This window comes from Dipodomys merriami, unplaced genomic scaffold, assembly GCF_024711535.1.
Source record: "Dipodomys merriami isolate MVZ:Mamm:240054 unplaced genomic scaffold, mDipMer1.0.p SCAF_1, whole genome shotgun sequence".
In the NCBI taxonomy this organism is placed as follows: domain Eukaryota; kingdom Metazoa; phylum Chordata; class Mammalia; order Rodentia; family Heteromyidae; genus Dipodomys; species Dipodomys merriami.
The window spans coordinates 20,944,032-20,956,506 of record NW_027202270.1 but is presented as its reverse complement, the minus strand read 5'-3'; the positions used below and the strand labels follow the sequence as shown (position 1 = coordinate 20,956,506).

At 35.6% G+C, this 12,475-nt stretch overlaps 1 protein-coding gene across 3 annotated transcripts in view; it reads left to right on the top strand.

Moving 5' to 3' along the window:
* Spag16 (sperm associated antigen 16) overlaps positions 1-12,475 on the top strand; it is a 782,336-nt gene that overhangs the window by 517,334 nt on the left and 252,527 nt on the right. For all 3 annotated transcript variants that reach the window (XM_070027619.1, XM_070027799.1, XM_070027711.1), the window contains one exon: positions 3,296-3,361. In XM_070027619.1, coding sequence (XP_069883720.1) covers positions 3,296-3,361 — 66 coding nt within the window. The remainder of the gene's footprint in view (positions 1-3,295; positions 3,362-12,475) is intronic.

Genomic DNA, 12,475 nt, shown 5'->3' with positions numbered 1-12,475 from the left:
GTGAGAGGCTGTACACCAACATTTCACATGCATCGCCAACTCAAGTGATTCTCCTAACAAAGCTAAAGGTTAAATGCAATTACATCATTGTACACAGTACACAATGAAGCAATTGTTTTAAGGTGACACAGATATGAGGCACAGATTCCACAGCTAGTGATAGAAACCATGGCCTTTACCACTCAGAGAAGCAAATACAGAAGCAGTACATGAGCTTAAGAAGAAACCCTCTTTCCTCTTTAACATTTTTTTCACTCCTTTGAAGGAAAACAGTTTTGACAAGGATTCATCAGAGAAGATATTCCAAATTTTAATGTCTCGGTTTGGGTATTGCTTTTGATTAGGCTGTTTGCAGGCTGAAATAGTAGTAGCTCACATATTCCCTCTACCTCAAAAAGTGTAGATTCACTTTTATCTTGGGAACAAAGCTGGATAGAAAAGCTTTTTTAACTTTTCTTAATTCATAAAACATTTATCTTCGAGTCAGGTTTTGTTACAGCAGCACGAATGTGGTCCGTCAGCATTTCCATTATAACCCCATATTTCCAGGGCTTTTCAACAGTGCCTTAGAGACTCTCCTTTGAATTAAAACTTGGCACTCAGGATTGGAATCAGAAAACTACATTTTCCTTACCAATTAATCAAATATTTTAGACATTCTCAAGTTAGAAGAGCAAACGCAAAAAAATATCTTAAGGCACATTTGTCTATTAAAAACTATGTAAAAATATGCACACTTGCTACATACATATAATATATGATCACTGTCTATTTAATTCCCAAAGAAAATTAACCATGAAAGTCCCTAAGATAAAAAAAAATAATTATTATAACATCTATACTTAGTCTGTTGGGCTTTGTAAGTAATTCATTTCTACTTTGGGAATTTGAATAGTTTGAAGTTCTCAGCATAAATTGATTTAATATTATAACAGTGTTAAGACACTGAGCCAGACTTACAAAAGGGAGGGAGCATGAATTCTGAGAGAATATTAAGGTGTTGCTGCATAAATTTTGGTGACATTTGAATGTGTGTGGGGAAACTCTTGCCTTCTATGATCAGGGATTAGTAGCATGCAATAATTCTGTAATAGACACTTGAAATTTAATTTGCTGTAATAAAATGGCAATGGTGGGGACTATAACAAAGCATAGTAATACACCTTTCCAACCTTGCTTTATTTTAGAAAAATGCCATGAGTGACCGATAACAGTGAGGGAACAACATGATAAACTCCCTTTACTATCTCATTTTGGAGACACTTCTCTTACTTTGTTTTATGTTTTGTTGTACTTGGTGTTTTAACTCAGGGCCTCATGCTTCCTCTGCTACCACTCTACCATTTGATCCATGCCTTCAGCCTTACCTCTTTCTGATTATCCTGGCAAGGGCTTATCTACCTGGGCCAGTCTTGAATCACGATACTGGGTTTCAGTCTCCTGAGTAGTTAGAATTGCCAGCATAAGCTGCTGGTGGATGGCCAAACATTTAGGGCTACAAGTAGAGGAAGACTTTTGAGGAAATATCCCCATCAGTGGACTTCTCTCCAGCTATAGTGGCTTCTTATAAGTCTGCTTTTGCCAGCCCTCTATTTAAAATCCTTGTTCAGTGAGGCCAAACTGGATCACTCTGGTGAGGAAATTTGTCCCTCTACCCTCTGAAGGTTCACTGACATAAACTGACTATAGAAAGATAAATAGAGGGGGAAAAGGTATACAGAATTATTAATGGGCCAAAGCACAGGATCTTGGCCATTCAGTTATGAAGCTCAATGAAGGAATATGTGGCTTCAATACCCTCTTCATAGAGGACAGGGGAAGCAGGAATTGGAGGCAATTTCAGAGTAGTAAATTATTTTGAAGATTTGATTGGTCCCAAATGTTGAGAATGGCTCTCATTGGAAGCTCTGAACCAACAACAGCATGGGACAGAGTGGGTGTGATGGCATCCTAGACTTCCAGCCATAGAAGCTTAACAAATTGCTTAAATAGGGATACAGGTGGACCCATTGCAACAGTGAGATGTACAAAATGTTATGTTGAAAAACGAACTTTACAACTTTGGGAGGGAGATGTGGAGAGCAGGGATGCTAAGGAGAAACTAAGGAGGAGGAAACAATGCTTGATAAGAAATGTACTCATTACCTTGCTCATGTAATTGTGACCCCTCTGTATGGTATTTTCACAATAAAAAAACTTATTAATAAAAAAAAAGATTTCAGGAGGGAGATCAAAGAAACTACCTTATTGTTGGAAGAGCTTCCTTTGGTCAGATAAAAGAACTCCCAGAAGAGCCCTTCTCTGCACTTGAGTAGGATGGAGGGAAGAAGAGAGATTATCTCAGTTCTGAGACTATTTCTCCAAGCTCAGCTTGTCAAAGCATCACCTGTTAGGGTGCCATTTTCAGAATCCGAAATTAATATCTGTAACCCAAATAGACATCTCCTTCATTACACTTATCTCCTCACACGTTTTTATCTTTCAACAAAATATGTATCTCCCCCTGCATAAGGCCTGTAAGGCGATGTTCTTTATTTTCATTGTCCACATTTAAGCTCACAGAACTGTATGTAACATATTGTTGAATAAAATCTGAACTCCAAAGGCCATAACATGAATCTCCAAATAACTGTCCAGGCATATTTTCCTTGGGTCTTCTAATTGCACAGGTTGACAGTGCCAAACTGTGAGACTCCACATGGAGGTTCCCGCTGCCATGTGTCCATTGAAACTGATGTTCGAGCGTATTTGGATGTAACTTTGACTTCAGCTATTGAATGTGAAAGATGTCAATATATGAAATATGGTTTTTGCCAAACAAATGCCTATTCTGTATTTTAAATTACCACTATCTGTGTTCTGCAATGTATTGTACAAGTAGTAATATGAATGCCAAACTTTGAAAACCACAGCCTTTGATTGTGGTCCTATAATCTCAAAAGAAAATTAAAAAGTTAAAAGAAATCATCAAATCTTCTGGCCCCTAACCTCACTCCCATAGTGGAGGGAGGGCTGTGCTGAAAACAAGGTAGTAGGCAGGTTTCATCTTTGCTCAGTGGTACAAATGCTGAAAACAGCAAAATTGCCTTGCAGACCCCAACACAGGTACCTCAGCAGCCCATCCCTATGTGATGCTGAATGGCAGTTGATGGCAAAGGCTCAGATTTTCTAATCTTGATCATATGTTATTTTTATTGATTTGATTTTAATACATTAAAAATAAGACTTAAGTAAAATAATTGTTAAATACAATGCATGGAATGTATTTAATTTTGCATCCGGTTTGTCTTCCTAGGGTAAATGCGAGCATTCGTTGTACGGCCACATGCATTCAATCAACGACGCCACCTTCACTCCCAGGGTGAGTTCCTTTCTCCCCCAAAGTTCTCATAACTTGTCATAGATGAAAATTCCTTCATATGAAACAGGCTTCCAAAGGTAAATATTAACCTAATAAGCTGAAAAGGAGGATCTATTTAGGAGTTAATTATAAACAATGAGAAAAATGCATAGAAAGTAAAGGGCTGCAGAATTTGAAAACACACACACACACACACACACACACACACACACACACACACACACACACACACACACACACACACACATTCCAGGCAGGAGTGTTGAGGAATTCTACTGTACTGAAATCCACTTACACATTGTTTTGTTGTTTTGTTTAAGATATTTGGTACACATTTCCAGCTTTGTCCAGCTCTACCTTCCAAAGTGTAAATGAGATAGGGACTTTTTAAATGACTTAGGTTTGGTAAGAAGACATTTTCCCACTGAGCAATATCCCCAGCCCTTTGCCTTTCTAGGGAGGGTTTACTATATACTTGGGGCTGGATCCTCCAACCTCTGCCTCCAGCGTGATGATGATAACAGATGTGCTCCACGACAAACAACCAGAGTGCATTAACCTTTAATGCAAAATCCTGAAAATAACTAAAGTGATCCAGGTGCCTATAATCCTAGCTCTTTATGAAGCTGAGATCTAAAGATCATAGTTCAAAGACAAATCAGGCAGGAAAGTCCATGAGACTTGGATCTAATCAAGCTCCAAAAAACCTGGAAGTGGAGTTGGTAGACTGCTAGCCTATCAGGGACATCACCCAGGCCCTGAGTTCAAGACCCAGGACTATCACAAAAACAAACAAAAACCTAAAATTGTTCAAAGGTAGCAAAAAAGAGTAAAAGATGAATAAAAAGCAGTTAAAAGGAGTTTTTTTTAATAACATAAAACTGGTGTAGCAATAGTATTTTTTGTCTGCAGCTAGAGGTACTCAGATGCAAAGATAATTTCAGTGGTGAACACTGTAAGACATTACTTTGTATTGCTAAGCTAATCGAAGGGGCATCTTTAAAAAGGCTGAGAGAACAGCCTGGAAGTGTGATTTAAGTTTGTACCTTCTCAGAGGAAAATGAGTTGACTAGATAGATGAACTCTCAAGCCCTTCAAATGCCATGGTTTAATTATATCTAACATTTTAATTTGTCTCCAACTTTCCAACAGAGTAAGAATCCTAAAACCATATTCCTCTTAGCCAATTAGCTTAAAAAGATATCTGATAGATTGCTTGCATGTAACTTCAAAATGACAGTGCAGTCAAAATTCTGTTACTATCATTCTATTATTTTTCTTTTAGAAAGCGAGAAAGTACTCATATCTACTGAGCAAATGCTAATGGCCCAACTGAAATTGGGTTCATGTAATTGTCAGTCCTGAGAATTTTAATAATGGGCTCAACCACAATTACGTGTTTAACAGATTTGTCTTTGTAAAGAATATTCCATTTAATTGACTGTAGTGAGCCAATTAGCTGAAAAATATTATATTATGGATTGGGTCTAGACAACCAAGTAAAATTTTATTTCTAGCAAATTACAGAGACATTTAGGTACCATGGGCCCATATGATATAGGATATTTATGCTAAAACTCTATTAAGTAGCTTGTAGCGTCTCACATTCTGGGAAAATTAAATGGAAACTGGAATGTAGTAAACTAATATTTTGTAAGTCAGGCATTTTATTTTGGTAAGCAATATCATAGCAGAAAAAAAGACATACCATTCAACATTCTAAATAGTAAAATTAATAAATATGGAAATACCTAAATTAGATTTATGAAGCAAGCAATCGAAGGAGACGTGCATTCATTATACATACTTAAAGGGCAAGATGATGAATATGAGGACCAGGTGTCCAATGTCAAAGTGAGCGCCCTGTTTTTGTTTACCACCTTAGTTCCAAAGGACTGTTATAACGCAGTGCCAAATCCATCTCACAAAGCCATATTGAAATTTTCCATTAACTTCTTTCTTCTTTGCAGCAAGTTTTAATAAAAAGGCGCTTTGTTATGATGACTGATATTCCTGCATCACATTTGCGGCCACATTTTAATGATGTGACTTGAGCCCTGTGCTTCCAAAAGAATATAGGAAGGTCGGAAAGCCACAATGCCACAGGGCACAGGGATGTGGCTGCCACACCGCCAATGTTCATACTACTGGTAGCCCAAGTGGCAATCAGGCAGCTCCCATCCTCTAGCACTGGACTTCATAGGTGTTGGGCACCTCTAAAAGAGAATCAGTCATGTGACTAGTGAAAATTGACAATTTGATATTTGTAAGCTGGAACCGTAGGTGAAAAATTCCGTGCTGTCAACCTAGAAATCAAGATTCACAGAAATCCAGCAATCCTCATTTATGTATCATCCCACAAAACAAGCAAACAAAAACTATTCGAGCTGCATTTGATGTCTGGGTTTGTAGAGTTAGAGCACTTGAGTCTTCATTTCTGACTCATTTCTCCATTGGAAGTAAAGACTTCCAATAGAGAAAGTTTCCAAGTAAGTTTCCTTTTGAAACTTACTCATTCAGTAGTCTGTAATAAAATATTTTAAGAAACTCAGAAAATGTTTTGTCTGTTTTTTTTAACTTAAGGCCTTCTTATAAAGCAAAACCAAAATTCAGAAACAAGACATTAACTTGTAGGAAAGTATGAATAGACAAGGAATAGATTTTAAAAAGAACAACTATGGGTGTGTGTGTGTGTGTGTGTGTGTGTGTGTGTGTGTGTGTGTGTGTGTGTGTGTGTTGTGTGTGTGTGTGTGTGTGTGTGTGTGTGTGTGTGTGTGTGTGTGTGTGTGTGTGTGTGCCTTACATAGAAAGCAGAAAATGAACACATCTCTGCCAGGAGCCCCAAGGCTCTCATTTACAACAAAAGTGATCCAGCATCTTCCTGTGTATACCTTGAATTAATCAGGGAAACTAAATTGGGGTTTATTAGATATGTTTCTATGTTTACCATTTCTTTGCTTACCAGTGAATTTTTCCATGTTGTTAGGGGGTTTCATTGTTTAATTTAAAAAAATTTATTGCAAAGGTAATGTACAGATGAGTTATGGTTACATAAGTCAGGTAGTAAGTACATTTCTTTTTGAACAGTGTTACCCCTTCCCTCATTTCCTCCAATATTTTTTGTCCTGACCCCCTGCTCCCCTCCCCTGACCAAATTGTATAGTTCATTTCGAACATAGTATCTAGTATCACAGCTGAATTGGTTCACCCTTGGTCCCACCCTCTCTTACTCTTACTCTCCCCAAATCAGATAAATTCAGATAAATTTACATACAAGACAAAGGGCATAGAAATAAAAAAAAAAAAACAAGGACAAAAGGGGAGAAAAAGAAAATAACGTACTTCAAACAGTACAATTTAAAAAAAAATTTCTTGTTTCTATTTCTTGGAGTTCATTTCAATAAGCGTCATCTTTTTGCTGAAGAATATCTCCTGGTAGTTCAATCCAGAGAGAGTGCTCACTAAACTTTCTCTACTTTCACATATCTGAAAATGTCATTATTTTCTTGGCATTCTGATATTCCATTGGTTTCTGTAACTATTGTTGCACAAAGACTCCCCCCCCCAATCAGGTGGTAAATCTTTTAGATAATGGTGTCAGTCTCTCTGATTCTTGGTAATATATGTGATATTTCATATTTAATTTTTCTGTGATGCATCTACATTCTGGATTCATTCCATTTTTATTTCATGTATTTCTTTTTTAAGTATATTTTTATTATCTGAAAGTATTGTACAAGGGAGTTGCCATTCATTCTACAAATCAGCTTATGAATTCAATGCATCTTAATCAATGCCAGCTCTTTTCATCCTTCTCCCCCTCCCTTCCAATAAAACCAACTCCCCTCAATTTTCTTAATTTAAATGACTTTCCACAGTCACAGAAAAATTTCAGTCATCACTTGTTAAAATATTGCTGTAATATCAATTCCTTCTAAGCCATTCTCTAGAAATATTTATTAAAACATCCTATTCAATTCCCCATGTTCCTTAACGCCTTTTGATATGTATTTGTTAGTTCACTACCTTGCATTCTCACTAACTTATTCTAGATCTGTTTTATAATCCATACTTTCTTTGTCTATTCCAGTTTACTTTTGCAATTTTATTGAGTTTCATAGTTTAATTATTGTATTTTTCACAATTTTTCTTGATTACTTTCCTATATCATATGGGATTTCAGATTATTTGTTTGTTTTGTTTTTAAAGTTTTAGTATATAAATTCTGTGAATTTTCACTAATAGGTCTACTTCTGCATTTTCCTCTCCATGTACGTGCTCAGGACTTCTCCTATACTATTCACTTCTCATCCATCCAATGTAACCTAGAAATCATGTCTACTGAAGCTATCATGATTTCCACGCTGTTAGATGCAATGGCTGCTCCTCCATTCCTTTCACATTTCACCCTTCAAAAACATTTAAAACTTTTCTTCTCAAGTGCTAAGAAAAGAAATACCTACTTACTTTTCCTCCTCTCCTCTGACTGTGCTAAAATCTGTTAACTGACTGCTAAATATTAATCGACTCAATGTTGAATATTGTCCTGTAGAAAATTCTCTTCTTAATTCATTTCATTCAACCTGTCACATTTAATTTTTTCCACATGCTGATTGTGTGAACCTCAGAATCGTCATTAGGATTTTTGTATTTTAGCCTAAATATCTACAAGATAGCTCATTTAAATATCTTAGCAGTGAGAGCCCTTCTTTCCTTTCATTCCAGCTGATTCCTTTGCCTAGTTTATTAGCTCAGAAAATACCATCCTGTTCATCCTGAAAGAGAGGCATGAGTCATGGTTAGCAAATATCTTGGGGATTTCTGCATGTTTACATTTTTCAGAAATTCTTTATTCTGGAATTTACTAAAAACAAAGGAGAAAAGGGATATTTTGAATTTTGTTTCACTTAACTTGTCTGGCATAACTTATTTTACATATGTAATACTTGAATAAAGCAATATATAAATAATTGAATGAAGAGTTGTGCACAAACATAGCCATAAGGATGTCATTAAGCATTGTATCATTTTTATCTTATTTCAATGTTAATGCTTTTCCAAACTCTGTGGATGCTGAGCTACTCTATGTAGGTGCAGTGTAGTTGATCCTACTAAGATCAGTGTTAAGTTTCAGTAGGAGCATTTCATCTATTTTATATCTGGTTATAATGTGCATTTTTAGGTAGCTAGGAGTTTTAAATTTGACCTAAGATTGATAAGTCACTTTTTCTCAGTTGCTAATATCTGGACATAACTTGTTTAATTCGCCATATCTTTTCTTTAAATTATCCAGAAACAAGTATCTGCTATTGCCTACCTGGAAAAAATTTCTATTTTATCAAAATAAGCTGAATTCCATATTGATGATTGTTTTTATTGTTGTCCAAATAGAAAGCACTTAGATTCAAATTCTGGCTATCTTATATAAAAATGCAAATTATTTAGGTCATACAGCCATTGATCATCTGAAGGACAAATGATGTCAGGTGACATTTATGCATTACAAAAATTTCAATTTTGTTTACCTCTCCAGCAATCCAACTTGATGTCAGATACCATTTAGCTGGGCCAATAATATTGATATTGGATGTCACTTCTTATTCATTACTGCACTTAGATGATGCATAAGTCAAACTTTTAAATGTGTAGTGAAAAGCCACAAAGCAGGTTCTCCCCACCTAACGAGATTGCAGAATAGGCAACGATATGTAACATACTATTTCTACATTTGAATTTTTTCAATGTGCCCATACTATTAAAAGTTAAAAAAATAAAAAATAAAAAATAAAAGTTAATCATATATTTTAAACTTATCCTATCCTATAAATATTTTATTAACCCTTTTATGAAATAATTTTTCCTAATAATTTACATAAAATAATTTCTAGGAGAAGATGAAAAAAAAATCTTTAAGAAAGGTCAAGGAAACAAAGTTAGTATAACCAGACATTCAAAAATTAGTTAGAAAATCATAGAATAAATTTATGTAACTCTTATCTACTTAGTTGGTTCTTAGAAATTTAATGCTATATATATAAGCAGTTACAAAAATAAAATACATTTAACATTATGTCACACTGAATTTTAAACTTTATTAGCTCCAACAGTCGGAGATGAGTTCATGCATTTGTCTTTTTTTTTTGATGAGTAACATACAATTCAGAAGCAATATGGTGATGTCATATTTCCTGATACTTTCTCACTGATTATATAGTTAGTCATTTGTTTTCATATTGTAAATCCTTTGGATGACTTAAATTTTCTAACATATATGAAAAATGTTCAGTACTAGAATTTCTACTTAGCATTCCTTTCCTAAACCCCTAGTACTTTCCCTAGTACTTCCCTCAGTTCTCATTTCTCACCACTACTCACAGCTGAGGATTCACCAAGAAGCAATACCCAAGTCCTCCCAACATGGCCTTATATCCTTTAATAACCAAAGATAGTAAATAAGCCAACAAATGAATGATTGCCACCCATAAAGAATAACCAAAGTAGAAAGTAATCATTAGAGCAGAGTTACACCTTGCTGAGAAATGTTCACCTACGGAACCCTTACAAAATCAAAAGAAAGAAAACTTAATCAATAAAGTCCACATTTCTCCCACAGTAGACTCCTGATGCTATGCAGGACCAGCAAGACTGGGTCATGTGGAACAGACTAGAATTAGATTAAACATGAGTAATATTACGCATGTAATAGATAACTGGGTGGTAATTTCAGTCCTGATTGGCTAGACATCGTATGGTTGAAAACATTTTAGAATAATCCTCTAACATTATCTCTGATTCCTAAAATGTTTACATACACAATGATAACTCTGTCTATGAAAAATATAGTAGATTCTTCTTTGGTATAATAGCTGGAGTCTATTCAGCAATTTGTTCAAGGCTGGTGATCTACCACTGAAGTCACAGCTTGACTTCCAGATTTATTTATTTATTTATTTTGGTGACAAATTGGAGATAAGTATCTCAAGGACTTTTTCTGCCCTGACTGGATCCACAGATAACAGCACCCTGAATAGCAAGGATTACAGGTGTGAGTCACTGTGCCCAGCCCTTCAGTTTATTTAGTCCCCATAGATATTTGCACAATTCTTGTTACAAAAACTAATCATTAAATATTCATGGATTAATATCAGAAGTCACTGCAGGACAGAATGCAAAGAATATTTTAGTGGGCATGGTTAGGACAATGTGTGCTAGGGCAAGAGTAAGTAGATTTTCTATTGATTTTAAATATTAGTTTGAAATTTAATATATCTGCAGTCTCTTTGTGATTGTTCTGAGCATATAGATGCCAAAAATAGTTCAGAACATGTTTATTAGTTTTATAAGAGATAATGCCACTGCTCAGAATATTTGACCATTTAGGTGAATGACCTGCTAACATAACAAAGTCTCAGTCAAACAGATTGCACAACACAAAATTCTTCTAAATGTCAAAATACCAACATAAAAGCATACATCATTCTCATTATGATTACCTGTGGTCAATCTTAAAAGTGGGCACAATTTAAAGCCATTTAAAAACATATATAATATATATATAATATAGTATATGCAGGACAAAAAAGATTACTTCTGAGAATATCTAATGCATCCTACATTGTCCTGGAATCACATAATTAAAGGAAAAAGAATTTGTCATGCTAATTTGCTCATAAGTATAATTACACAAAGTTGTGACTATCCCTTTTAATGTCTCTGGTGACTGGGGTCTGGTAAATCTATACCCTCACCAGTGACTGTAGTTAACATGTCACACTACAAGCAGGACAGGAGAGTTGGCCCTTCCTCTAAAAAACACTGAATTTGTATAGACAGAGTGACTCTGTGGGAAACATGTATTAGCAGTTACATTTCCCTGAAGATTGTCCTGGAATTTCCTGAAGCAGCTTTTACATGGTCTTGGATCCCAGAATGTGAGTCATTACCATGCTCTTCCTTTCATGCAAAAACCTGGAGATACTGTAGTTTGGGAAATACTGTTGCTTACTAAGTAGCAAAGCACTGAGCATAATGGTTGAGTACCATCATTCTAGGATGTATGCTAAGACAGGATGATTCCCAAATTAAGACCAGGCAGGGCTACAGCGTGAATTCAAGATCAGCCTGTCCTACATAGGAAGATACCATTTTGAAATGCATGAATAAATACAACAACAAGGAATTTTGGAAAATACTTTCTTACTTGCTGCTGGGGTATGAATGAAGCAGAACACTTTTGTTTCTGATTGAAATACCTGCTGTCTTCTGAGTTTTTTGCCCTAACTGAACCAAAACAATTTCGTGCCACAAAGATTCTCCTCCTTTTTGCTGGTGCTTAATATTAAAATTAGCCACAGATATTCAAAAATTATTCTCATCTTAAAATAAGACATAGTCCCTTAGAAATAGTTTTCAGCCTATACATTAAAATAGAAAAGTATGATAGTGATAACTGTAATGGGCTCAGTCCTGGCCATCAGAGTTCAGCACTGCAGACCACCACAATATAAACACCTACAGGAGTCAAAGGTTACATTTGCACAATGAAGGGAATGAAAACAAAAACCAAATCTTTTACCAATCAGGAAAGAAATAAATCTATCCAGAATTTTGATACCTGCTGCTACTTCAGCTGCTAATATGTATGCCCAGGATTTATAATTCCCTCATTGACCTCTCTGCGAAGCTACAAAAAGCTAGTGATCTTCCAATTGTAATTCCCTGCCTTCTCTCCTTCATTCCTTTCACAATATAAAAGGACTGACTTCCTTCTTGATAAAGGACAACAGACTAATGAATTTAAGTGCCTGCCTCACCAAAACTTGTAATCGGTGGTATACAATTTCAAGTGCAGTAGCAACTGTGGCTAGCTTTTACTCTTCAGGGGGCCCAGTGATATTCAGATTCTTATGTAAATTTATGCAAAACTTGCTCCAGCAATATCACATGCTATTTATTTCAAACACCCCAAAAAGGAAGGCTGCATTTCTCTATTTGTAATGGAAAGAGCAGAGCATGAGGGAGCTGACTAAGAATATTGGCCCACCCAGAGATGAGGAGAGTTTGCAAAACAGACACAATGTCCATTTTTACATCTGCAGAATTAAAGATTTACCT